Consider the following 27,973-nt stretch of genomic DNA (forward strand, 5'->3'; position numbering starts at 1 on the left):
AAAGAAATGCTCAGGAATAGGTGAACAGCCTAGAAAAAGTTTTTGGTATCATGTAGACAGAGTTATTATCTTTGATGGTTTTTAATTTGTCATCAATATTATTACTTTACTTTCTCTCTATGCCTTCCATGATCTAGACACAATAGCCTTCTTGCTGTTCTTCACACAGGACATATCATCCTCGACCATTTTTCCCTGGACTACCCCCCTCTTCTTTCTCTTGCTCTTCATGTCTATTTCCTGCCCTCCTCTTCTTCAAGTCCCACCTTCTGCAAAAAGCTTTCCCCCCAGTTTTCCTTTATCTTAATGCCTTCCCTCTGAGATGAACTGCAATTTATCCTGTATATAGCTTCTTTGTTTTAGCTCTCAGACTCCTTGAGAGTGGGGACTGTCTTTGCCTTCTTTTTATCTATAGCATGGCACATAGTAGGTGAGTAATAAATAAATATTATCCTCAAACTCATAAATATAGAGTACTATAAAGTTTGCAGAATGTACCAATATTATATGATCTTTATAACAACCCTGTGAAGTAATAATACCAAATTCAAGTTATCATTTTCTTCTTTATCTAAACCAAGGAAGCTAAGGCACAGAATGGCTTGTGGACTTACCCAGGATCTTATATTGATACACGAAGCTTTTCATCCACTGGTATCCCAGACCAGACCCTAAAATTCTTTATTAGGAAGAAATGTTTATCTCACCCTTTTGTATCACAGAAATCTTGAACCAGGACTAGGGTAATGATAGTGCTGATGAATTACTAAGTACCCTTAAGAAAATAAATCAGCCCATTGTATCTAACAGAATATGCCTCTTTCTCCACCAGTGGTACATCAGGTCTCTCTAGAGGACAGAGCTAGTTTTCCTCATTAATCTCCTGGAGTAAAGATTGGCTACCAATAACGCTTAATTAGTAAATGTTTGTTGAAGTAGAAGCTGAAATAAAACTAGTCTGGAAGCAGGGTGAAAACATCATTTCCAATTCTAAAATTATATTTAACAATCTGGAGAGTTTCCAGTGAGCAATTCAGCAGTACTGAAACAAACTGGATATCTACAAAGACCTGGCAATCTTAGATCTTTAGACATAGCAGGTCATTCATAGTAAATGGACTTGGTGTCAGGGAACCTGGACCCAAAGCCCCCTTATACTCCTTATCAACTGTGTGTCTCCACGCAAAACATTTGATCTCTCTAAGCCTCAATTGTCTTATCCTTAAAATCGGGATGATAATACCTATACTACCTGCCTCCCAAGGTAGCAAAGTGCAAAATGGGTTGAAGTCTGTTATGCATTTGACTGATTTTAAAGTGCCACATGATTGGGAGATAATATTGTTATTGTCATAATCCCAAGGTCATATCTTCCTGTTCACAATTCTTGTAACGTTCTTTGTGTCTTACATTCTTCCAGGAAGACAAGGGGATCAGGAAATGGTCCTCCAGCTCGGAGATTAGCCAGAGTTCAGTGCCGAGGAGCCAGGATTAAGGCCAGATCCTGTGGGCACAAGGAAGGCCATGTACCAAGAAGAATATTGGGTTTATTAGCTGCAATTTAGCTTGAGTCCAATATAATATATCTTATCCCAGGAGTTGTTTCGGGGGGTTTATTTCAAGAGCAAATGACATTTCCTCCTTTAGAAGTAGCCACAGTTTTCTCTAGGACCCATCTCCACTGGAGATTGATATAAATTAAAAGTCATCTTCAGTCCTGGAGGAAAGCTGGAAAACAATAGCATTTATATATAGTGCAATTTAGGGTTTGCAAAGCACTTCACTTATTTTATTTGATTCTCTTGTAAACAGGATTTGAAGGAGAAAGGGTATCATGTTCTCCTAACAACTTTGCTCACTTTGAATTTGGGGAACTTCCAATCTTATTTCTACGTGCAACCAACAACCTTGAGGACAGATAATGTCCCAGTCCTTCCTTCCCTACCTCCTGCTTTGTTCTGGGAGACCCTTACTTCGTGCCACTTTGTGGTTTTTGTCCTGATAGATGACACCATGGGATGAGATGATTCTGGGTGTATTAGAAAGAAAACTGACCTCAGAGTCACATATCATCTGGAATCCTGACTTGAATTCTTATCCAAGTCTCTTCCTGATCTGAGATATTCTGGTAATTAAAGAACCTAAAGCATGGGGCAGATTTGCCTCACCCCCTTTAAATGCTTCCTGACCACTCTGAAACTTTCACTTTTGTTATTGTCTTAAAAAACTGTGCCTTGTTCTGATCCCTCTTGATTGTATCCTTCACTTCTAGTCGATACAGTAATTTTATATGTATACAGTAAAGGGGCAACAGCAGCAAACAATATGGCAAAGGGGTACCTGGAGGTCATATACAAACCTTTCCAAAGATCAAAGGAGCAGGATTTGCAAATTGTATCATAGATTAACCCAAATTCCCATCCTGCTGCTATGTGTTGAATCAGCAGAAACCATCTCGCTGCTGCTCTCAGACTTCTGGTTCTGTGACATAAAGTTCAGACAAATCCCAGACCTCCACAACTCCAGACTAGCAGAACATCAAAAAGCTGCTGATTGCTTCAAGATGATGACTTCCACATTATAGCAATACCTTTGAGATGATTTAGATATATTAATGAACTAACTCCAAGATGTCACATTTAGGAATTGGTCTGTTTCTCCCCAAATCCTATAAAAATAAGACCCCAAGCTTCTTTCTCTCTCACCCAAACCTGAGCATTTGTCCATCTCCAGGGGTTTGTGCTGTGTGTTTCTAATTCCAATTTGTGGGGTTTTAAGTGACTCGACCTTCATCCTTTTCCTCATGCTTCCTGCCTCCTTTGACCATATCATTCAATGATCCTGGCAACATCAGCCCTCTATATCCATCTCTCACTCCCTTTGTGGTAATTAATATCTGATCACCATCTTTTTATCTCTGCCAACCATGATCTTTCTTAGCCAATATTCAAAAAACTGGGTCGTCGAAATTAATGATCAGAGTTCCGAGGGTGGAGTGAAGCCTGGAAGCTGCTCAATCCCAGTTTCCCACAAAAGCACATGAAACCAAGTCTCTGAACAGAGTCTGATGGAATAAAACCATTTTCCAGCTCAAGATAGACTATAAGGGCTTCAGAGGTGTTTAACCCAGATCAGATAGACTCTAGGAAAACCAGTGAGATGGTCTTAAGCAGATCAACAACTGAGAACCCCTGATCCTGGCTCAGTAACAGAGCCAAACCGATGGGGTGGCCTTCAGTAGGCAAATTGTCAGCCTGGGAAGCCAGACTGTTGCCTGGAGAGAGGAGGCAGGGCTTCCCCATGATGTGAACAAGACAATAGAAGGAGGGAGGCTCCTGTGCTCAAAGCCAAGGCTCAGAACTGCACAAGAAACATGACTTGGTACTCCCCAGGAGCAGAGCTCTACTGTAATAGGCACAAAATGGGGGGGGGGGGGAAAGAGAAAAAAAGAAAATGAGCAAGAAATAGAAAAGAACTTTGACCATAGAAAACTACCATGCTGAGAAGAAAGACCAAAACACCAACTCAGAAGAGGACAAAATGTCCACAATGGAAATCTTAAAGAGTGATATGAATTGGTCTCAAGCCCAAAGAACCTTCATGGAAGTGCTCATAAAAGATTTTACAAGGCAAATAATAGAGGTAGAAGAAAAATTGGGAGAAGAAAGAGGTATGCAAGAAAGAGTCAATAGCTTGGAAAAGGAAGGACAAGAATTGACTGAAGAAGGCAATTCCTTTCAAAATGCAATTGGCCAAATGCAAAAAAAAAGTCTAGTGGGGAAAAACACTTTGAAATGTAGAATTAATCAAATGGGAAAGAGATTTAAAAGCTAACTGAAGAAAATTACACATTAAAAACTAGAATTGTGCAAATGGAAGCTAATGATTCTACAAGACATCAAGAATCAGTCAAACTAAAAAGAATAAAAAAAATTGGAGAAAATAATGTAAAATACCTCAATGGAAAAACAGCCAATCTGGAAAACAGATCCAAGAGAGAAAAGTTAAAATTATTGGTCTACTTCAAGGCCATGACCAAAAAAAGAGCCTGGATTGCATTCTTCAAGGACATCATCAAGGAGAACGATGCTGATATACTGGAATCAGAGAACAAAATAGTCATTGAAAATAATCCACTGGGAAAGAGATCCCCAGGGAAAACATCAAGAAACATTGTTATAAAACTTCAGAATTCTCATCTCAAGGAAAATAATACAAGCTTCCAGGCAAAAACAATTCTTGAATATCAAGTAGCAACAGTCAAAATTAGCCTGGATCTGGCAGCTTCTCCAATAAAGGATTGGAGGGTCTGAAATATAATATTCCAAAAGACAAAGCACCTGGATTACAACCAAAAATCAACTACCCAGTGAGATTGAGCATCATTTTTCAGGAGGGAAGATGGATCTTCAATGAAGTGAGAAACTTTCAATTTCTTTTGACAAAAATAGAAGTAAACAGAAAATTTGATCTTCAAACACAGGATTGAAATAGATTGAAATTGTTTTTATACTTATATGGGAAAATGATCTCTGTAACTCTTGAGAACTGTATTGGGACACTTAGAGGGGACATACATGGGCAAGAGGATATGGATATGAATGGACTCTGATATGATGATATCAAAGAAAAAGACATTAAGAAGTGGAAAAAAGATTGTACAGGGAGAAGAGAAAAGGGGATATAAAAACGAGATAAATTAGAACAAATGAAGAGGCACAAAGATCTATTACAATAGAAGGAAAGAAGAGAGGAGAGATGAGTATTGTCTGAAGCTTAATCTTGTCATTTTGGGCTCAGAGTAGTAGCATGTTCACTCAGTTGTGTGTAGAAATTTATCTTACCCTATGAGGAAGTAGGAGAAAAAAGGGAGGATAAAAACTAGAAGAAAAAGGGGTAAGAGAAGGTGGAGAGATGATAAAAGGGAGGCAGGTTGAGGGTGGAGTGGGTTAGAAACAAAATATTACTAAGGAAAGGAGAGGATGAAAAGAGAACAAATATATATATATATATTATTTATATTGTGCATATATATATATACACACACTACAGAGGAGAAAAAAATAGGATGGAGGGAAATGCACACAGCTGATAATCATAACTGTGAATGTGAATGGGCTGAACTCTCCCATAAAATAGAAGTGAATAGCAGAGTGGATTAAACAACAATCCTACACTATGTTGTTTATAAGCAATCTGTTTGAAACAGAGATACATAGAGAGTAAAAGTAAAAGGGTGGAATAGAATTTACTATGCTTCAGCCAAAACAAAAAATGCAGGTAGCAAATAGATCTAATTAAAAGAGATAAGAAAGGAAACTGCATTTTGTTGAGGGGATACCATAGATAATGAAGGCATTGTTGATTTAAAATGTATATGCACCAAGTGGTACAGCATCCAAATTCTTAGAAAAGTTAAGTCAGTTATAGGAAGAAAGAGATGACAAAACTATATTACTGGACGACTTCAATGTCTTCCTCTCAGAATTAGATAAATCTTAGCCACAAAATAAACCAGAAAGAAACTAGGGAAGTTAATAGAATCCTAGAAAAAATCAGAGATGATAGATCTCTGGAGAAAATTTAATAGGGACAGAAAGAAATACACCTTTTTCTTAACAGTACATGGCATCTACACAAAAACTGATTGTGTATTAGGGCATAAAAACCTCACAAATGCATAAAGGCAGAAATAGTAAATGCTTCTTTTTCAGACCATGATGCAATAAAAAATTACATTCAATAAATTTTCCTATTCAATAAATAGGAAAAGATAGATTAAAAACCAATTGGAAATTAAATAATCTAATTATAAAAATGAGTGGATCAGAAATTAAACAATATAATCATAAAAATAAGTCGCGGCAGCTAAGTGGTGCAATGAATAGAGCACTAGCCTTGAAGTCAGGAAGACCTGAAATCAAATCTGGCCTCAGAGACTTAACACTTCCTAGCTGTGTGACCCTGGGCAAGTCATTTAACCCCAATTGCCTCAGGGAAAAAAAAAAGAAAAGAAAAAAATGAGTCTATCAAAGAACAAATCATAGAAACAATAATTTCATCCAAGAGAATGAATCAATGAGTCAACATATCAATACCTATGGGATGGAGCTAAGACAGTTTTTAGGGGAAATTTTATATCTTTAAATTGTTATATGAATAAAATAAAGAGAATATCAATGAATTGAGCATGCAAGTAAAAAAAGCTAGAAAAAGAACAAATTAACCTTCCCAATTAAATGCCAAACTAGAAATTCTGAAACTCAAAGGAAAGATTAATAAAGTTGAAATTAAGAAATTATTCAACTAATTAATAAAACTAAGTATTGCTTTTATGAAAAAACCCCAACAAAATAAACTTTTGGTTAATTTTATTAGAAAAATGAAAGAGAAAAACAAATTAACAGCATCAAAAATGAAAAGGGTGAACTTAACCACCAATGAAGAAATTAAAGCAATAATTATGAGTTATTTTGCCAAACTTTATGCCAACAAATCTGATAATCTAATTGAAATGGATGTCTATTTGCAAATATATAAATTGCCCAGATTAACAGAAGAGGAAATAAATTACTTAAATGATCTCATTTTAGAAAAAAAATTGAACAATCCAACAACGAATTTTCTAAGAAAAATCAGATGCATTTACAAATGAATTCTATCAAACTTGTAAAGGACAAGTAATTCCAATACTATGTAGACTGTTTGGAAAAATAGGTAAAGAAATTGTTCCGCCAAATTTCTTCTATGACACAGATATGGTACTATACCTAAATCAGGAAGAGCCAAAACAGAGAGAGAAAATTACAGACAAATCTCCCTAATGAATATTGATGCAAAATTTTTAATTAAAATATTAGCAAGGAGATTACAACAATTTATCAGCAAGATAATACACTTATGTCCAAGTGAGATTTATACTAGGAATGGAGATCTGGTTCAATATCAGGAAAAATATTGCCATAATAGACTGTATCAATAATAAAATTGAGACATAAATTAGCACCCATTCCTATTAAAACACTAAAGAGCATAAGAATAAAAGGAGTTTTCCTTAAAATGATAGGCAGCATCTATCAGCAAGCATTATAAGTAATGGGGAAAAGCTGGCTGCATTCTCAATAAAATGAGGGATGAAACAAGGATGGTCATCACCATTATTCTTCAATATTGTACTAGAAATGTTGGCTTTAGAAGTAAGAAAAAAAGAAATTAAAGGAATTAGATTAGCCAATGAGGATATAACACTATCATTCTTTGCAAATGATATGATGGTATACTTAGAGTTCTAGAGAATCATCCAAAAACCAACTAGAAACAATTAACAACTTTAGCAAAGTCGTAGTATATAAAATAAACTCATACAAATATCAGCATTTTTTTTATTATAACAAGGGCCACCAGCAAGAGATAGAAAGAGAAATTCCACTTAAAACTGCTGTAGACAAAATAAAATATTTGGGTATCTACTTGCTAAGACAACCCAGGAACTATATAAACACAATTACTTTTCATACAAAGTCAGATCTAAACAATTGGAAAAAAAATTGTTCATGGGTAGGCTAAGCTAATATAATAAAAATGGCAATTCTATCTAAATTGATCTACTTGATCAGTACCACACCAATCAAACTGCCAAAAAAATTTTTATAGAGCTAGAAAAAAAGAAAATTCATTTGGAAGAACAAAAGATCAAAAACATCAAGGGAATTAATGAAAAAAAAATTACAAAGGACAGTGGTCTAGCAGTACCAGATAGAAAACACTATTATAAAGCAGCTGTCATCATAAATATATGGTACTGGCTAAGAAATAGAGTAGTAGATCAGTGGAATAGATTAGATACACAAGACAATGGTAATCACTGACTATAGTAGTCCAGTATTTGATAAACCCCCAAACTCCAGCTTCTGGGATAGGAACTCCCTATTTCACAAAAATTGCTGGGGAGACTGGAAAATATGTAAAACTCAGCATAGACCTACATCTCATGTTCCATACCAAAATAAGATCAAAATGGGTACATGATTAGAGTGTAATGGGTAATACCATAAGCAAATTAGGAGAGCAAGGGATAGTTTACTTATCAAATCTTTGGAGAAGGGAGGAATTTATGGCCAAAGAACTGGAGAACTTTATGAATGCAAAATAGACAACTTGGATTACATTAAATTAGAAAGTTTTTGCACAAACAAAACCAATAAAAACAAGATTAAAAGGGAAACACAAAGCTGGGAAAAATCTTTACAGCTAATGTTTCTGATAAAGGCCTCATTTCTAAAATAAAGAACTGTCAAATTTATAATAATGCAAGTCATTACTCACTTGAGAAATGGTCAAAGGATATAAACAGACAATTTTCAGATGAAGAAATTAAAGTATAGTCAGATGAAAAAATGCTCTAAATCACTTGATTAAAGAAATGCAAATCAAAACAATACTGAGGTACACTTCACACCTCTCAGATTGATTAAGATGACAGGAAAAGATAATGATGACTGTTGGAGGGGATGTGGGAAAACTGGAACACTAAATGCACTGTTGTGAAATTGTGAAATTATCCAACCATTTTGCAAAGCAATTTGGAACTATGTCCAAAGGACTATATAACTCTGAATATTTTTGATCCAGCTGTATCCCAAGGAAATCATAGAGGGAAAAGGACCCACATGTACAAAAATGTTTGTAGCAGCTCTTTTTGTGGTAGCAAAGAACTGGAAAACTATTGCCCATCAGTTGGGGAATGGGTGAATAAGTTATAGTTTATGAAAGTAATGCAATATTATTCTATAAAAATCATGAACAAGTGCTTGCTTTGGCAGCACTTATATTAAAATTAGATTGATAAAGGGAAGATTAACATGACTCTTGTGCAAAGATGACATGCAAATTCATGAAGCGATCCATATTTTTAAAAATTTTTTTTGCTGAGGCAATTGGGGTTAAAATTGGGGTTGAGTGAGTTGTCCAGGGTCCCACAGCTAGGAAATATGTCTGAGGTCAGACTCGGGTCCTCCTGATTTCAAGGCTAGTGCTCTATCTACTGCATTGCCTACCTCTGCCCCATATTTTTAAAATATCAAGTACTCACGTACTCATGGGTAGGCTAAGCTAATATAATAAAAATGATAATACTACCTACATTAATCTACTTATTCAATGCCATACCAGTCAAACTCCCAAGATTATTTTACAGAGCTAGAAAAAATGCAGAGTTCATCTGGAACAACAAAAGGTCAAAAATTTCAAGGGAATTAATGAAAAAATGCAAATGAAGGCGACCTAGCTTTATCAAATATAAAACTATATTATAAAGCAGCAGGCATCAAAGCCATTTGGTACTGGCTAAGAAAGAGTAGTATGATTAGTGGAATAGATTAGGTTCACATGACACAATAGTCAATGACTATAGTAATCTAGTGTTTGATAAACTCAAAGACCCCAGCTTCTGGGATAAGAATTTATTAATTTGACAAAAATTTGTTGGGAAAATTGGAAATTAATATGGCAGAAACTAGCCATTGACTGACCCACACCTAACACCCTATAGTTGATATGGGTTGATAAGTTGAAGTTGATAAAGTTGAAATAGGTTCATGATTTAATCATAAAAAATGATAGAAACAAATCAGAACAACAAGGGATCATCTACCTCTCAGATCTGTACAGAAGGAAGGAATTTGTGGCCAAAGAAGAATTAGAGTACATTATGGAATACAAAATCAATAATTTTGATTATATTAAGTTATAAAGTTTTTGTACAAACAAAATCAATGCAGACAAAATTAGAAGGGAAGTAATAAACTGGAGAAAAAATTTTGCATCCAAGGGTTCTGATAAAAGCCTCATTTTTAAAATATAGAGAGAATTGACTCAAATTTACAATAGTTCAAGCCATTCTCCAACTGATAAATGGTCAAAGGATATGAACAATTTCCAGAAGAAGAAATTTAAACTATTTATAGTCATATGAAAACATGCTCTAAATCATTATTGATTAGAGAAATGCAAATTAAGACAACTCTGAGATACCACTACACACTTCTCAGATTGTTTAAGAATAAAGGAAAAGATAATGATGGATGTTGGAAGGAATGTGGGAAAACTGGGATACTAATACATTGTTGTTGGAGTTGTAGAACTGATCCAATCATTCTGAAGAACAATTTAGAACTATGCCCAAATGGCTATCAAATTGTGCATATTCTTTGAATCCAGCAGGGTCTCTACCAGGCTTGTATCCCAAAGAGATCATAAAGGAGGGTCTTTGTGTGCTAAAATGTTAATAGCAGCCCTTTTTGTATTGGCAAGAAACTAGAAGCTGAGTGGATGCATATCAATTGGAGAATGAATAAGTTATATGTATGAATGTTATGGAATATTATTGTTCTATAGAGACCTGGAGAGACTTACATGAACTGATACTGAATGAAATGAGCAGAACCAGTAGAACATTGTACATGGCAACAGTAAGATATGTTGATCAATTTTGACAGACTTGACTCTTTTCAACAAGGAGATGATTCAGGTCAGTTCCAATGGTCTTGTGATGGAGAGAGCCATCTGCACCCAGAGTAAGGACTGTGGGAACTGAGTGTGAATCACAACATAGCATTTTCACCGTTTTTGTTTGCTTGCTTTTTGTTTTATTTTTTTATCTGATTTTTCTTGTCCACCATGATAATTGTGGAAATATGTACAGAAGAATCGCACATGTTTAACATATTGGATTGTTTGCCATGTGGGGGAGGGAGGGGAAGGGAAAGAAAGGAAAATTTGGAACACAAGATTTTTCAAGGGTCAATGCTGAAAATTGTGTATGCATATGTTTTGAAAATAAACAGCTTTAATAAAAAAAAAATGATGAGCAAACTGATTTTAGAAAGGCCTGGAAAGATTTCCCTGAATGATGCTAAGTGAAACAAGCAGAAACAGGAACACTTTGTAAACAATAACAGCAAGAATGTGAGATAATCAACTATATAAACATTTGGTTCTTCTCAGTTGTTCATAATCCAAGGCAATCCCAATAAACTTTGGATGGAAAATGCTATCTGCATCCAGGGAGAATTGTGGATACTGAATGTAAATCAACAAATGTTTTGTTCATTTTTTTCTTTTCTCTTTTTTCTCTCTCATGGTTTTGTGCTTATTTTTCTCTCCTTCCATGATTCATAAGGAAATGTGTTTAAAAATAAACATATATGTATAACCAGAATTTTTCTTAAAAAATATTGGAAACTAAAAATATAATTAATGATCAGTCAGCTATCTTAACCAAGCCCTGGGTGCCTCCAAGGCCTTGAAGGAGAGAACACAAATTTAAAACCTGTGGTGGAATAAGTATGGTGTCCCTTAGCATCATTTGCCCTTCGGTGAAGACTTCAGTTCCTTGAGTTGTCCTCCATACCAATCTCATGTACTCTGAAGAATCCTCACCTGGGATATGGTTGGAAGAATGCTGGGTTTGGGATCAGAAACAGGAGTTTGAATCTGGACTCTGCCTCTTATGTCATTGCTTTGGATATGTCAGTTAATCTCCCTGAACCTCAGTTCCTTTATCAGTAGAATGAAAGATTAGACAACATTTGTTGAAGGTCCCTTCCAGCCCTAAATCTGTGCTCCCATGAACCCTTTCTGTTCCTGGGAAAGGGCAGAGAACTGAATACTTCCCTCAAAGTCCCGTGGTTGGTTAACAGAGTCAAGACAGTAGACTCTCCCAGTGTAAAGGGAACAAATATCAAGAGGCTAAAATCCATCAAACCCCAGAGTTCACTGGGAAGAAAGAGAAAATTCCTGAATGGGATTGGGGGTGGTGCTGGAGAAGATTAGAGGACTATTGTGTTTTCCAAAGTTAAATTGTTTTTTGCAATTTAATGTGTGTGTGTGTGAATTAAAATGGGAGTTCTGCTAAAATGAATAAGTTACTGTTTCTTGTCTCTTGAGCTTAGATTGGTGATTGTGCCTGGCAAAGTAGGCATCTAATAAATGCTTCTTGAGTTAATTTGACGACTCTGAGCTATTTTTTTTGGGAGGAAAAAGCAAAATTCATTTGCAAGATAATATGTAATTTAATTGTGCAGCTATTTAAAATGATATAAAATGTAGGATACAAGTATTGGTCAATTTGAGCCATTAAAAAAAAAAGAACCATGGCTTTTAGAAATTCAAAAGTGCTTAGAGATGATCAGATCCAACCAACAGTTTTATTTTACAGATGAAGAAACTGAAACCAAGAGAGATCATACCACTTACAATGATCTTTGTGTAATTTTTGTTGGAGGTACAATGGTATGTGTCTATATGTCATATTTCAGTATTATAATTTGTCTCTGAAGCAGGCGTGCAGGCATCATGCCTAGGCAACTCATGATGGCTATAGTCTGAAATGCAAGCCTCTGTATTCATCCATCCATCCATCTACCCATCCATCCAACCACCCATCCATTCATCCATCCATCCACCCACCCATCCATCCATCCATCCATCCATCTACCTATCCATCCATCCATCCACCCACCCACCTATCTACCCATCCATCCATCCATCCACCTATCCATCCATCCATCTACCCACCAATCTACCCATCCATCCATCCATTTATCCATCCATCCACTCATCCATCCATCCATCCATACACCCATCTATCCATCCTTCATCCATCCATCCATACACCCATATATCCTTCATCCAGAGACATTAAAAAATAGAAAGAAAGGTTGCCTGAGCAAAGTCCTGTTGGTCACATGGCTTAGGCAAGGCAGCCTTTAAGTCCAGCTCCTGCAAACTTAAAATTGACCTTACTAATTGATAGAGAAGCAGGAGCACATAGAATCGTTAGTCTGGGAGGATGCCTTTGGCCTACTGTCCGTAGGGAATGAACTTTGAATAATGATTTCCCAGTAGTAGTGAGGAATTTGTGTTCAAGGCAGAGATGAGTCTTTTATTAGCCAGCACTGGAGAGGTCAACTAGTTCAATCCCTTTATTTAAAAAAAAATTATTCTGAACATGAACACCAAAAAAAGCATTTCCATACACACAGAACACAAAAGAGGCTTCTATATGAAACTGTGAATTTCCATTTCATACTGCTTGCTTTAAGCATATATATATATATAATATATTTATGTATATATATATATATATGCTATATAAAACTCTACTCCATCTCTTTTTATTTTATAGAAAAATTGAGTGCTGGACTTGTGGCCATAGAATGGTTTTTCACTTATTAATTATATATATATATATAATTAAAATAATTTTTACTTAATTAGCCACAAACAAGCCATAAAGCTTGGGTCTCGAGTCTTATATGAAAACACACCTAAGGTGACAGAAGGAAAAGTAAACTTTCTTAGATATAAAACACACATCCTTGCCAGAGAGCCCTAATGCAGGGGCAAATCAGGATTCTCTGGTAAAATGAGAAAGCATAAGAAGTAGGTCCACCAGTTACAATCTTGTGTACCAATACACACTAAAATTTCATTTTAGCTCATGAAAGGGGTTGGCCAATGTTACAAAAATAGACTGTCAATGTACTTTTTCTTTCTGGTTCTTCTGAACCAAGGGGAAATGCAATCTAGTTGTAGAACCTAAGAAAATACTTCTAAAGTCTGTGTTTTTATTATTACTTTTGTGTGTGTTTATTCAGATTATTTCCTTTGAGTTGGTGGTGCAATGGATAGAACACTGGACCCGAAGAGGAAGATCTGAGTTCAAATTCAGCCTCAGATACTTACTAACTGTGTAACCCTGGTCACACAAGTTATTTTACTTTGTTTGCCTCCATTTTCTCATCTGTAAAATGGTGATAATAGTAGCACAAACCTCCCAGGATTATTGTGAGAATCAAGTGAGATAATAATTATAAAGACAATCAAGTGAGATAATTGTAAAGAAAATTAAGATAATTGTAAAGCTCTTAGCACAATGCCTGGCACATAGTAAATGCTACAGAAATGTCTTTGTTATTACTTTGTGTGTATGTGTGTTTTAATTCTAATTTCTTTGAGTAGGTGATATTGTAATTATGAGTCTGGATGCTTCTCAGATCTATCTTTTCTGCTATGATCTCACAACTCCAACTGCCTTTCAGATGCCTTGAACTGGATGTCCAGTAGACATCAACTCAACATCTAAAGCATTCTTTCCCCCTAAATCTTCCCCTCTCCTACCTTCCCTATGACTGTAGGTGCAACACCAGCCTCCCAATCCCTCACACTCACAGCCTATGAGTCAGCCCAGATAACTCACTATCTCTCACTAGCCACATCCAATCTGCTGTTACAGTGTTTCGTTTTGTGACATCTCTCCAATATGGCCCCTTCTTTCCTTGGATACTGTCACCATCTTGGTAGGGGGCCCTCATCATCTCCAACTTAAATTATTGTAATAGTTGATAGTATATCTGTCTGCCTAAAGTTATAGTAAATGTCTGCCTCAAGTTTCTCCCTACCCCATTCTCTATTCAACCACTAAAGTGATCTTCCTAAAGTGCAAGTCATCTGCTCATGTCACCCTCTACCCAATAAACTTTTGGAGTATCATTTGCCGTTAGGAGTAAATATAAAATCTTCTCATTGACATTCATAGCCCTTCATAACCTAGCCCCCTCCTACCTTCCCAGTCTTCTCAAACCTTATTCCCCAATATATAATCTTTAATCCAGTGACTCTAACCTCCAGGCTGTTCCATGAACAAGACCCTCCATTTCATTCAGCTGTGAATTCTCTCTGGCTGCCCCCATACCTGGAATGCTCTCTAGGCACTGATCTCCCTGGCTTCCTTTAAGTCCCAAGTAAAATCCTACCTTCTACAGGAAGCCTTCTCCAACCCCTCCTAATCCCCAGTTGTAATTTATTTTGTACACGGCTTGCTTTGTATATATTTGTTTGCATGTCTTGTCCCCCATTAGACTGTGAGGTCTTTGAGGTCAGGGACTGTCTCCTCTCTTTATATCTCTAGTACTTAGCATTGTTCTTGACACATAGTAAGTGTTTAATATTTATTAATAAAGAGCCACTGGAATTTGTTGAGTAGGGGAGATCCAAGCTTTTTCCAAAATCCGTTATGGCAGCTGGAGGATGGACAAGGTGGGGAGAGCCTCACTGTCTTGTCCTGTAAGTACCAACCAGGCTATTGACCACTTCCTGAGAGAGGCATATATTCTATTTCTTGCCATCATGCCTTTATTCAGGCTGTCCTCCCCCACCCCCTGCAGAGTCACCAGCTTGCTTTGTACATATTTGTCTGCATGTTGTCTCCTGTTAGATTGTAAACTCCTTGAGGGGCAGACATTATTCCTTCTTGTTTCCTCAGCACTTAGAGTAGGCACTTAATAAATGTTTACTGATTGTCTGAGTTCAAATCCAGTCTCAGATACTTCTTAACCGTGTGACCCTGTAAGTCATTTAAGCTCAGGCTTCCTTAGTTTCCTCAAAAATAAAAATGAGAATAATACCACTCACCTCACAGGGCTGTTGTCAGGATCACATGAGAATATTTGTAAAGTGTTTATCATGGTGCCGGGCACATAGTAGGTGACTCATAAATGGTTGTTCCTTTCCTCCTCTCAGCATGCCATAAACAGTATGCATAATATATAATTTGTATTTTACAGAAGCAGCTAGGTACTGTGGTCCTAGACTCATAAGGCCCTAAGTTCAAATCCAGCCTCAGATAGGCAAGTCCACAACTTGTTTGCCTCAGTTTCCTCATCTGTTAAATAGAGATACCGCTTCACTTCCAGAGTTATTGTGAGGATCCAATAAGATACTTATAAAGCTCTTAGCACAGTGAATAGCACACAGTTAAGTGCTATGTAAATGCTTGCTATTTATTATTATTGATAGTAAAAATGAGGCTATCAGAAACCAGTAAGACACTCGTCAAGCTCTTAGCATAGCACATAGTAGGTGCTGTGTAAATACTTGTTATTTATTATTATTGATAGTAGAAATGAAGCTATCAGAAACCAAAATTAGTCTATGGCCCAAGTGAAAGTGACTGGTCTAAAGCATCAGTGATCAGCTAAGCTATAAACCTCCTGCCTTGCATTTCACAGCACCACACAATGCCCTGTGGTAGGGCCAAAGACAACCAGAGACCGTCAAAGTTCCTGTTGTGGACCATGGCCCACAGGTATAGAGCTCTCCACTGAGGGAGCCCTCTCCAAACATCGTTCAAGGCTGACTTTAGAGCCTCCAACCCTGTCCTCTCATCATAGAGATAAGGGGGGTTGAGAGGGAGGTAAAGTCTTGTGGATAAGCCACAGAGGCAGCTGCAGCCATGAGACTTGAACAACTTCCCCAGATTTTTTGACTCCAAAGCCAGAGTCTAATGTTCCCTGCCCCCCTCCACATCAGACCTAAATCTGCCTCTTTAGGGTGCCTGTCTTTTGCTAATTCTACCTATTGAGGTTACATAGAACACGATTGATTATGCCTTAGCACAAGAGCCTTCAAGTGCTTGAAAACAGCCATCGTGACCTTCGCACCCAAATCTTCTCTTCCAGGCTACACAACCCCTGTTCATCCAACTGCTGGGAGGATCTTCATTCCCCTGGCTGCCCTTCTCTGGTCCACCCCCAGCTTATGCTTGAGGTCCAGTCTTGTACTTTGCAGTGTGTTTTAATGTACATGATCTCATTTGAGAAAATGATTCATTTTGGAAATGGAAATATTTACATGATTTGCTTAACCGAAGCAGTTTGACAAGTAGAGGACAAAATTAGATATAACTGTGCTTCTAAGTCAAGACTAGTCAAAAATGAATGTTTTCTCCTGTTTTCCTGAGAGTGATCAGCAAACCTGGATTTGTCAGCACTATCTCAGATTCATAGTATTCTAAGATATGTTTCTTAAAAAGCTGCCAGTGTGATCCACTGGTTTTCCATCTGTGTAATATGGCAGCTGGGTAGTCCTCCAATTTCTGTTCTATTTTTTCCCCCCAAGTGTATGATACTACAGCTTGAATTTACCTGTTGTTTAGTTATTTTCAGCCATGTCTCAATTCTCTGGGACCCTGTTTGGGGTTTTCTTGGTAAAGATAGTGGTTTGCCATTTCCTTCTCCAGCTCATTTTATAAATGAGGAAACAGAAGGTCAAGAAGATTCTGATTCCAAAGCTAACAATTTGATTCTAAATCCAACACCTACATGGTCACTACACTCCGTCTATACTACCTTTACGATGTCACAATGGCTCATTTGTGCTTTGTTTTTGAAGAGGACCATTGACATTAAGAGGTGATGAACTTGCTCATGAATCAGATTTAAGTGAGGCAGAATTGCACAAAGAAATCATCTTCCTAAGTCATCAAAAGCCAGTGTCAAGCCAATAAACAAGACAACTGGCAATGTGTTGGATGATTTTGCCATCTTGGATGTCTGACCAAGCTCTAAACGCTCCCCCACACCCGTTTCAGCACCTTTCGTGGCTGTTGGAAAAATCTGCCTATTCTGCTGGGGGAAGTCTTCACGTGCTTGGGGTAGACATCCTTTTAATTCACAGATAGCTTTTGAAATCTAGTTAACTTCAGCCTGGTTTAGCTCATTTGCTGAGATGGTCTATCAATCAGGATGCAGTGTATTGTGGTATCAAGGAAAGAGCTCAGGCTTCAGACTCAGAATCCTTCTAGGCTAGACCTCAGATTATCGGTTATGGCAGGGGATTCACAGAATAACCCCTATCTATTATGGGGAGAAAGGAGAGGGAGGAAAAAGGGGAATGGAGGGGTGTTTATGAGCCAGATAATGTGTTTACATGCTCTATGAAATTTAGGAAATTTTAAATTTCGGAATAGGAAAATTAAGAAATTTACTTAAGTGCTTTAGGAATTTTAGGACATTTTCACTTTTGGAATTAGCAAAATTAATGAACTTTTCAGATCCCTAAAACATGACATTTTGGTATATTAAAAATTGTGAAATTTTAACAATGTATTTTTTTTAGGTGCTGGACAGTGACGTCAACCCCCTTATTTTGGGACCAGATAGTCTTCTAGCTTTAAATCTTTGATTTCCTACTTCTTTCAAGTAACTGAAAAGTTTCAAGTCAAGGATTACAGCCTCAGAAAGAAAAAAGGAGCCAGAGTATATAGCCAACCATTTTTTAATTAGAGTATATTGTACTTCCAAACTGGATACACTATAAATTGGCAATGCAACATAAGATGCAACGTAGGAATATACCAGTTACTGTCAAAATGACCCTGTACAGCCTTAAAATGCAAAAAGCTTTATACAATACAAATTTTCAGTAATGTACACAAACCTTGACAGCGTGATCTTTTGAACATAATACAAGTTAAAAAAGGACCAAAGGAAGAAAGAAAGTGCTGAGAACTTTAACTGCATTACCGTATGGAAAAATAAGTTAGCCTTCATCAAAGAATGCATAGTGAAAACAGGGATGACGTTACTTGGTGGTTGGATTCCTCCCAAAATGTTAGTGTTTTTTGTTTTCTGAATTTTTCTTTTTTAAATAGGGAAAGGACTCTGCGTGGGGACACAGCCTTCCCTGAGCTTCAAAATGCAAACCAATTCATGGGGACGGCTCATCTAGGTGAATCCTGAAAATTCCTGTAAATACTCTCCTTTATTAACAACAACAACAATAATAATAATATAAAAAAAAAAACCAAAGAAACTCCAAACACACCTTTTTTTTTTTTTTTTTTTTCTCACTCAGAAAACTTTTATAATTTATCAGAAAGGGGAGGGGGGAATCTTTCCAAAGTGCTAAACAAAGTTGCCCAATTACATCAAGCGTGACTAGGCCATTCAAAAAATACGGGTTCCGTGGCAAACAGAGAAATGCATGGCATTTGAGTGTTGAGGTTGTCTCGTTCCCCTCGAGCTCCGCTCCAGCTCTGCCTCTTGGCCCGACTTCCTATTGCACGGCCGGGTCCGGTTGGACCTGCTCCTAATGCTCCTAGCCGGTCAGGTCTCCCCTTCTCAGGGTGCCCCTGTCAGGCTGGTAAGGTGATCTGGAAAGGTCCCGGGCCCGGCCCGGCCCTCTCTCCTTAGCCTTTGCTACCGAACGGGGTCACTTTGAAAGCAGACTATTGCCCAGTGGCAAATTCTCCTCCATTACATGGGGAATTCAAAGAATTGCTTCTTAAAAATAAGGCTTCCTCCACCTTCCCCCCACCCCTGAGCCCACCCCCACCCAGCCCCTGCCCCAGCTGCCCCGGGATTTCTTGGAGTGTATGTACTGCATCTTTGACTGAGAAACACTGCCATGGCAAGGCCTCCAATGGCTACTTGCTAAGAGCAAAACTCTGAGGAACAATGGTGGGGGGAGACTGGGAGAAGCAGACAGGAGCCTCCACCTGCTCACCTTCTGCGGCCCTCCCTCCTGCCCCGTCTGCCCTTCTCCTTAGTGTAAACAGGCTCCTCTAGTGCACAGAACAGGCTTTTCCCCCTGTGGGGCTGGAACATGCCTGCCAGGGGGTGGGGAAAGGTAAGGGACTGGGGAAGATTAGACAGTACAGTCATCTGGCTTCTTCTAGAACTGTACCAAGCTCAAAGTGGCATTCAGTCAAGGGAATTGCCTGGAGGAAGAAAAATCAGAGCTACTTTATTTTTCCTGGTGAACAGATGAAAACAAACAAACAAACAAATAAACAAACCCAAACCAAGTCCCACTTCTAGGCTAGCACACGGTGGGAAAACAGCAACACAATAAGAAAGCATCCCTCCTGTACACCAGCTCCTTTCAAGAGATAAATAATATATATATATATAGATATAAAAATTCATTTTGTAGACTTCCCATTACTATACAAAGCACATTTCTTTTCTGCTCTTTAGGCCTGTTTCACACTGGAAATCCTGTTGTCTTAAAAATACAAAAAGCAATGAAAAGACTCAGCCAAAGATTCTTTTTTTTTTTTTTTTTTTTAAATCACCCGTTGCCTTCCCAGATCAACAAAGGGTTCCTCAACCAATCCACGTCTGCTTCTTGCTACAATAAAGTGCTGCGTAGAAGGTGTCATTTTAATGACCACAAAATAAGAGCTTTAAATAAGTCTAAAGTGAGCTTCCTAGTAGGGCTCGGCCTACCAGGCGTTGACGAAATGGGATACAGTTCTAACGCGGAGGAGAATGGAGGGCGAGCCAGGAAACTCTGCACATACAGCCGAGACCTTTTCTGTGTGGGTTTGCTGGGGGTGGGGGCGGGGCGGGGCGTAGAACCGAACAGTATGTTCCAACAGCACCTTTTGTTGTGTCTTTATAAAGAAATTGTAACGTAGCTTTCTAACCCACAGTCTCCGTTCCAGGTCCATTTTTCCCCTTTCCTTTCCTTTTTTTTCCCCTCAGATCAGAAACACAAGCTAGTGCAAGTCTAAAGCACTGTGCAAACCTGCCATTTTTTAGTCTGAGCATTTATACCCAGAATGTATCCGAACCCCATGGACTCCCCGTGGCTGGTTATAACCAACATCCCGTTTTTTACTCCTATTAATGGTTCCTGCAAACAAAAAGACAACCGCGGCCTGAGGGGGGATGGATCTGATTGGCCCTTTCCAAAAGCGGCCCTCGGGCGCCCTTCCCGGAAAGAGTGTGCGCAGGCGTGTGCGTGTGCGTGTGCGTGCACGCGGGGGGGGGCCACCGGCGAGGGGAGCTGTTCCTTCCCAATGGAGGCCCGATCCCCTGACCTTCCCGCCGGCGAAGGTCAGGGGATCGGACGCGGGGTTCTGTCAGAAATCTCAGGCAATCCGCAAGGGACGCGTCGGCCCTTCGGCGGCTCGAGGCTCCCGTCGCTCGCGAGGACAGAGGGGGAGGTGACGAAGGGCCCCAGTAGCTCGCGAGGACAGAGGGGGAGGTGACGAAGGGCCCCCGTTTCTCGCGAGGACAGAGGGGGAGGTGACAAAGGGCCCCCGTTTCTCGCGAGGACAGAGGGGGAGGTGACGCAGGGCCCCAGTAGCTCACTAGGACAGAGGGGGAGTTGACAAAGGGCCCTCATCTCTCGCGAGGACAGAGGGGGAGGTGACGAAGGGCCCCGTTTCTCGCGAGGACAGAGGGGGAGGTGACGAAGGGCCCCCGTCTCTCGCAAGGACAGAGGGGGAGGTGACGAAGGACCCCCGTTTCTTGCGAGGACAGAGGGGTAGTTGACAAAGGGCCCCCGTCTCTCGCAAGGACAGAGGGGGAGGTGACGAAGGGCCCCCGTTTCTCGCAAGGACAGAGGGGGAGGTGACAAAGGGCCCCCGTCTCTCGCGAGGACAGAGGGGGAGGTGACAAAGGGCCCCCCGTTTCTCACGAGGACAGAGGTGACGCAGGGCCCCCGGGAAGAGGGAGGGTGCTGTACCAAGCCGCGAAGGCCCGAACCGTCACATCCGCTCTCGGCCCACAAGCCCTCGCGCTCCCTCACGCGGCCCACTCACCCAAACCACGGCAGTGCCCCGGGCGCTACCTTACAGGCGCTGATTGCCCCCGAGGACCGCGCGCCAGGCTTTCCCTAGCGAGGCCCAATTTCTTCCGGATAAAAGGGGGGGGGGGGGGGGGGGGGGGGGGAGACATGCCTGGGAAGGTAGAAGAGCGCCACAGGCCCCCTCGGCGGAGGCCAGAGCGGGCCGCTTTCGTGTCAATGCAAGCGGTGCGCTCGGAGAGCCGCTTCCCCGCAGCGCCGGGTGCGGACCCCCGTCCGTCTCTGGGTTTTGCAGCAACGTCTGCCTGCTGGAGTTGTGTTTCATGGGGGGGGGGGGGGTGTGTGTGTGTGTGTGTGTGTGTTTTTGGTACAGAAACAAGGCCGTCTTCACACAGTCTCCGCCCTTTCTGTCAATCCGAGATAGGCCAGGAAGGAGTGTTTGGGCGAGGGGATGCTGGGAGGTGCGGTCTGAGGTCGGGGAGGGTGGAATGTGAGATCCGAGGGGTGCTTGGGGTAAAGCATCGTCAGGGGGATGAGATGGGCAAAATCCGAGTTCCGGTACTTGTCAAAGCGCAAAGAGGAGCCGTTGATGGCCAGGGCCTTGAACGCCAGGTTGGGTTCGGAGCCGCCGTGGGCAGCGGACAGCGCCACCGTCTGCAAAGCCTGGGAGGCGGACATGATGGAGAGGGGAGAGAGGAGGTTGCGGGACCGCCCCACCACCAGGAGGGGGCCCCCGGGGGCAGGCTCCTTGGGGGCCGGGCTCTGGCCTTTCTTCTCCTCCTCCCCGCAGTCCCCCCCGCTCTGGTGCTTCTTCACGTGGCGGCTGAAGACGAAGGGGTGGGTGGTCTTGAACAGGCACTCGTCGCAGCTGAAGGTCTGGCGCGGGGCGTGTTTCAGCTTCTTGTGCAGGTTGAGATTGTCCTTGCGCTTGCAGCTGTAGCTGCACTGGTCACAGTGGAAGGGCCGCTCGCCGGTGTGGACGCGCACGTGCTCAATGAGCTTGTTGGCTGTCTTGGACAGGTAGCCGCACTGGTCGCACTTGTAGTGGTTGCCAAGGCGATGCTCGCGAATGTGCATCTCCAGCTCCAGCTGGTTGGCCTTGACCATCTGGCAGATCCGGCACTTGTACTCCATCTTGTAGTGGGTCTTCAGGTGGCACTCCATGGCTGCGGGGCGGTTGGTGGAGTAAATGCAGAATGGGCACCTGCCAGGGGATGAGATGACAGGGGAGGTTCAGCGGGCGCCTGCCTCTGGCCCCGACCCCCCGGGCCCTCTCCTGCACCCCCGCCCTAGCCGCTGCTCGGGGCCACCCGCCTCTGGCTCCCTCGCTCGGTCTTTCCGCTGCCGATGGATAGGGTCCGGCCCTGACCCGGGGAAGGGGGCCCTCCTGTGGGCCGGGCGAGGCCGGCCGGACTCTCCCGAGGGGGGAGAAAGCTTCCCTCCCCGGCGGCCTCTCGGCTCTCCCTGCTCCCACCGCACCGCGACAGGGGACTGCCCCTCCTGTCCTCCAGGGAGGGGGGAATAACACAGTTTCCACTTGTCATGCACCACACCAAGCACATAGAGGGGAAGAGCTACTTCTAGCATTCCAAAAGGCACACAGAGGCAGAGTCGTGCTCAGGACAGGGACTGTTAGAAGCGGGGCGCTGTCTCGGGGCGTGCTCACGGAACTCGGGGTTAGAGCCACGGCTTTGTCACGGGGAAGGAAGAGGGAGGAAGCAAAAATTCTGGGAGGGAGGAGGGGAGAAGGGACGCCACTCGGGCCCCAGACAGGCCCCTGGCTGCGGGGCAGCTTCAGGCCATCGGGCTCCCGACTCTACTGTACGATGGCCCAGACTGCGGGGGTGGCCGGGGCAGGGACTATATATATGGTTTGGCTTCTTCTATGTCTTGCCTTGCCTTGCCTTTCCGTCCCAATGGTTCTGAGCACAGAGGAGGGACTATCTCCACGTAAATGTATAGACCTCAAAATAAATAATTAAAGATATACACAACAAAATATATAATACGCAAATATAATAAAATATATAGTCCCTCCTCTATGCTCTGTGCTCATCCATATGTGTGTATATGTATATGTATAAATACATATGCATATATGTGAACACAGTGATACACAGACACAAAATACATACATACACATACACACACATATATACATATATAAATGCAGAAAGCTCTTTGAACTGGATACTGGGAGAGATGAGCTCCAACTCCAGCCGAAGTTGGCTACCCTGAGATAAGGCATTTTCCATTTTGTGACTTGGTTTCCTTATTTTTAAAGTAAAGATTCTATCTCCTCCCTCCCCTGTCTCTGGGAGAAGTTCTGAGAAGGCCGAGGTTACGACCTCCTTCCAGTCTCTCCTTTCAGATCTGCTGCGGGGAGTGATGTTTTGTCTGGCTGCGGAGGCCGGGCACTCGTCCAAATTTCAATGAAGCCCAGAGCACCTTCAAAAGTCATTGCCTAGGATTCTCTATAGAGAACTAACGGGGCAGTCTCTGCTCCCAGAAGTAAGCAGTAGCTTTCAAATGGAAGCTTCTTGAAGGCTTTTGCTTTTGCCTTTATATTCTCCTTTTTGTACCGCCTGATTGCCGGTACATAGGGAATGACTTGTTCAATTCAAGTGGGTATAAAAGAAAAGCCCATTTCAAACTGAGGGCCTTGCCAGAAGGAGTTAACTCCCATTGCTCTGAGCTAGGCCCCTGCCCCTCTAAAAAAAGAGTTCTATCAATTCTAATCTGTAAAAGTAATAAAGTGGTCAGATTGGATCTACAACATGAATAGCACATGGAAAACAGCAGCCCCATCTCCAAAAAGCCAATTTTGATGTTTATCCTCCATTGTTTTAAAGACATTTCTCAATCTTTCTTTTGCAGCTCAAGCAAAATGGCAAAATTTTTGGTTTTTTTTTTTCCTTCTGTGCTCCCATTATTAATTTTAAAGACACCCTTCTCAGGCAAATTAATTCTCTGGCATGGCAAGAAAAAAACAAAACAAAGCAAAACCAAAACAGAGACTCACTGTATAGCCAGAAGGCATTAGCAATTTTTTCAAAGAATTCTTCTACTTGGTCATCCTAGAACATAAACTATTACACAGGGGATTGTTAGCACCGCCCGGGAAATGTCTGTACAACAGAAGAATCAGAGTTGATTGTGCATTCTCCCCCATCACATCCAGAGATTCCTAATTTCTCGGCCCCTCTGAGGCCAACTGGCAAAGCCACAAATACTGGGTGCCAATGTGTTAACGTGTGTGATTGGGCTATTTGCAGACTAATCCAATCACAAAAAAAGGGAAAAAAAATACTTGCAGTTAGTTACTTAAGAGGGAGGAGATGTGTGTGTGTGTGCAATGGTAGCCAATCCCTGAGCAATCCCTGGGTATAATCCTCACAAGATGGCCAACCCATCCTCCACCCTCAGCTCTCTGGAAACATTAATCCAGAGTCTCTTTCCGGTGACCCTCCATCCACTAACCCTCCCAACTCCTCTTCCTCCCCAACTTCCCTTCAATACCCATCACACCATAACAAAATCTTGCTTGAGAAAAAAAAATTGTGCATCTTATGTGCTAACCAACAGGGGAGGTACCCGCTAAGAATGAAATCCTTCATCCTTTTCTGCTTGAGCCAGCCTGACCAATGACTTCATTGCCTTGTTGGGGCTCTTCTCTTTTCTGCTCTCTCAATACAATGAGCCAATAGAGTCAGGCTGAATTTTAAAGATGGGTGGTTTAGTCTGTCCCACAAGCCTTATTCTAGGCTGTTTTCTAAGCTGAGAGCATTTGTGGGCAAGAACTGTGCTTTTATATTAAAGTGTATGTTGTGTCTTTATGATCCTCTATAAGGATTATGGTAAAATCTGCCCTGACCTTCCTTCTGGAGCAGGTGGCCCTCCTAGCCGCAGGCTACAGGCAATAGTAGGCCCCATGCCTATTGGTTAGTTGGACCAACACATAGTAGAGCCACTGATAATTCTGATTATTGATGAGAAATGCTGCCCAGAATCCTTGGGAAGATGTTCCTGGAAGGGACAGCTCTTGGAACACTGAAATCTAGACCTTTCCTTTCTCAGGGAGGAACAGTTGCCCCAGGGATTTCAGGAATCCACTGGACACAGTTATATCACTGAATCACAAGTTGCTGCTATAAAAAAATTGCTCAACAGATAATGTTGGCAAAATTGCATCAGGGATGGGGCATGTGTGTGTGTGTGTGTGTGTGTGTGTGACAATGAGATAGATAAGGCTGCTTCACTGATAAGACACAGGTGGTGGTGGCGGTTGGGGGGGGGGGGGGGGGGATGGACAGTGTCTCCTGAGATCACTGAAACGAAATCCAAATAAAACTGCAGTAGAATAAGGATTTAGCCAGGCAGCCATGTGCTGAAGAGGGCGCTGGATTTGGAACTGGAGAAGCTGGACTGTGGTCTCAGTTTTGTCTCCATGTGACCCTAGCCTCAGTTTCCCCATCTGTCAAATGTGCAGGGTTGGATTAGATGGCCTCTAAAATTCCATCCAGCTCTAAGCTAATTATTCTCTCAAGGACTGCATCCTTTGGAGTGGTTGGCTGAAACGCCCCGAGGTGCCCTTCCTGTCCCTCTGTCCCCCATCTGGCCTGTGGCCGCCTAGGACCCCAGGGAGGACGGGTCCCACCCACAGCAGGCAGAAAGGACGGGGCCCCTGCCCCCCCCCAGCCCCTCCAGCCCACCCTCTGCCCACGGGGTAGGGGGTTGAACAACGCAGTAAAAGGTTCGGTACTTGCTTTCCTTACTTGAGCCCACCAGTGGGGACAGTGTGGCATTTCTTGTGCTCCAGCAGCTGCTCGGGAGTCTTCATGAACTTGTGGCACACGTCACACTCAAACATCCGTGTGATCAGGTGGATCTGCAGGTGGCGTTCAAACATGTTCTTCGTCTTGCAGACGAAGTTGCAGAAAACACATTCGAACCCTGAAAGGATCAACGTGTGTGTGGGTGGGAGGGGTCCCCCCTCCTGCCTGCTGTGTGCCAGGCACTGGGCACCTGCGGGCACACCTCCCTAGGTCCCTGAGCATCCGCCCTCACCCTCGTGAGAATCACCTCAAAAGCCAATTAAAAAAACCCAAAGTGGTTAAAATTAGTCTCTCAGAGCTGGAAGGGAAGGAATTTGGAGGCCATCTAGTCCGCCCTGCACCTGAACCAAAATCCCCTAGGCAACAAACAAACGCCCTCGGCAATGGGCCAGTCAGCCAATGGGCCAGTCAGCCTCCGGGCCTGCGCCCCTTCGCCTCAGGCCGGGCCTTATTTTCAAGCCTCTGTTAATCTGCGGAGGGAGGGTGACGGCAGGATGGGGAGGAGAGGGCACCTGTGTCCCAGCTCCCCTTACCTTTCTCTGACTTTTCTTCTGTGTTCAGTAAGGGCTGGCTCCCAGGCACGACGGAAATGACCAGAAGGTTGTTCCCTCCCTTGTTCTTCTGGGTTACGTCCGAGTCATCTTTGCTGTTAGCTGAGTCACTGAGTGCCGACAGGGAAGATGAAGAAGGGCTGTTGGACTCACTGGGAGTCTTCCTCTCTTCCCCTGAAGGATAAGGGAAACAAACGGGCCGTTACCCAGCCAGGCAAGACAGATCAAAGCAAAGGCGCAGGGTCTCTGGCCGGAGCAGGGGCTGCCCTGCAGCATGAGGGGCTCTGAGGTTGGGGAGGGCCAACCGGGAGATCCGGCAGTGAGGATGGGAGGGGGGCAAGCAGCCTCTGCTGGTTTGGAGAAGGGGCCTAGGCGGATAAAAAGTGCCTCTGGGCCCCAGTGGTGTCAAATCCCCAGGGGGCGGCTATTACAGTAATGGGGCGAGGGAAAGAAACACTTATTAATCGCCTACTGTGCCTGGCTGTGCTAAGTGCTTTACAAATATCGTCCTCACAACAACCTGGGGAAGCCAGGGCATGTTATTATCTCTCCTTTACAGTTGAAGGAACTGAGGCGTTAGCTGTTGCCCAGGGGCACGCCATTGGGAAGTGCCTGAGTTTGGATTTGACCGAAGGTCTTTTGCCTCTGATGGCTGCAGAACAGCCCAGCTGTGACAGTTTCATTGGCTCAGACCATAGCACCCCTTTCCCCGGCCCTTGGGGGCTCTGGTCTCACACAAGAATATTCTGGGGGGTGCTGCTCTCAATATCTGGGAAGCACCAGATGTTGGGAGAGTTGGGGATAGCCAGATAATGAGTAGGCAGTGCCAGCCGAGAGCATCAGGAGGGCGAGGGCCACGGAAATGAGGCCCTAGAGGAGGAGGAGGATCCCTGAATCACAGGTGGAGGGCTGGAAGTGAGTTCAGAGGTCATCTGATTTTACAAAGAGGGGACCAAGACCGGCAGAGATGAAGGGCCCGCTCTTGATCATTCAGAAAGTGCTGGAGATGGGTTTATATTGAAGGGCACAAAAATGGTTACAGGAAAAAAAAATCCACCATTAAGGATAAAGGTTCTTCAAAAAGGAAACAAAGGGAGTTTGGGTTTCCTATCACCATTGTAAAAATGAGGCTGCATTTCAACTGCTCTGGTTGGTTTTCGTCTCTTTCCATATACAGAGAAGGTTTTTTTTTGTTTTTTTTTTTTTTTT

General features: G+C 42.2%; 2 protein-coding genes and 1 non-coding gene across 7 annotated transcripts in view; 2 read left to right on the forward strand and 1 right to left on the reverse strand.

Moving 5' to 3' along the window:
- Positions 1-18,782, forward strand: part of C6H4orf51 (chromosome 6 C4orf51 homolog) — a 74,899-nt gene extending 56,117 nt beyond the window's left edge. The window contains exon 7 of one of the 3 annotated variants that reach the window (XM_031942035.1): positions 18,494-18,782. In XM_031942035.1, coding sequence (XP_031797895.1) covers positions 18,494-18,529 — 36 coding nt within the window. In that variant the 3' untranslated portion in view covers positions 18,530-18,782. Of the gene's footprint in view, positions 1-1,420; positions 1,730-17,958; positions 18,297-18,493 lie in introns of those variants that run through there. The other 2 variants (XM_031942032.1, XM_023505960.2) reach the window with 2 other exon arrangements.
- Positions 8,807-8,913, forward strand: LOC111721348. Its single transcript, XR_002770597.1, has one exon. It is a non-coding gene; the product is annotated as a U6 spliceosomal RNA (small nuclear RNA).
- Positions 18,783-20,331: 1,549 nt separating the features above from the next.
- Positions 20,332-27,973, reverse strand: part of ZNF827 (zinc finger protein 827) — a 256,084-nt gene continuing 248,442 nt past the window's right edge. For 2 of the 3 annotated variants that reach the window (XM_031942030.1, XM_031942029.1), the window contains 3 exons: positions 26,747-26,938; positions 26,154-26,331; positions 20,332-22,582 (listed from right to left, as the gene is read on the reverse strand). In XM_031942030.1, the coding sequence (XP_031797890.1) occupies positions 21,766-22,582; positions 26,154-26,331; positions 26,747-26,938 (1,187 nt within the window). In that variant the 3' untranslated portion in view covers positions 20,332-21,765. Of the gene's footprint in view, positions 22,583-24,400; positions 24,468-26,153; positions 26,332-26,746; positions 26,939-27,973 lie in introns of all 3 variants that reach the window. The other variant, XM_031942031.1, reaches the window with a different exon arrangement.

The sequence above is a fragment of the Sarcophilus harrisii genome, chromosome 6 (assembly GCF_902635505.1).
Source record: "Sarcophilus harrisii chromosome 6, mSarHar1.11, whole genome shotgun sequence".
NCBI lineage: Eukaryota > Metazoa > Chordata > Mammalia > Dasyuromorphia > Dasyuridae > Sarcophilus > Sarcophilus harrisii.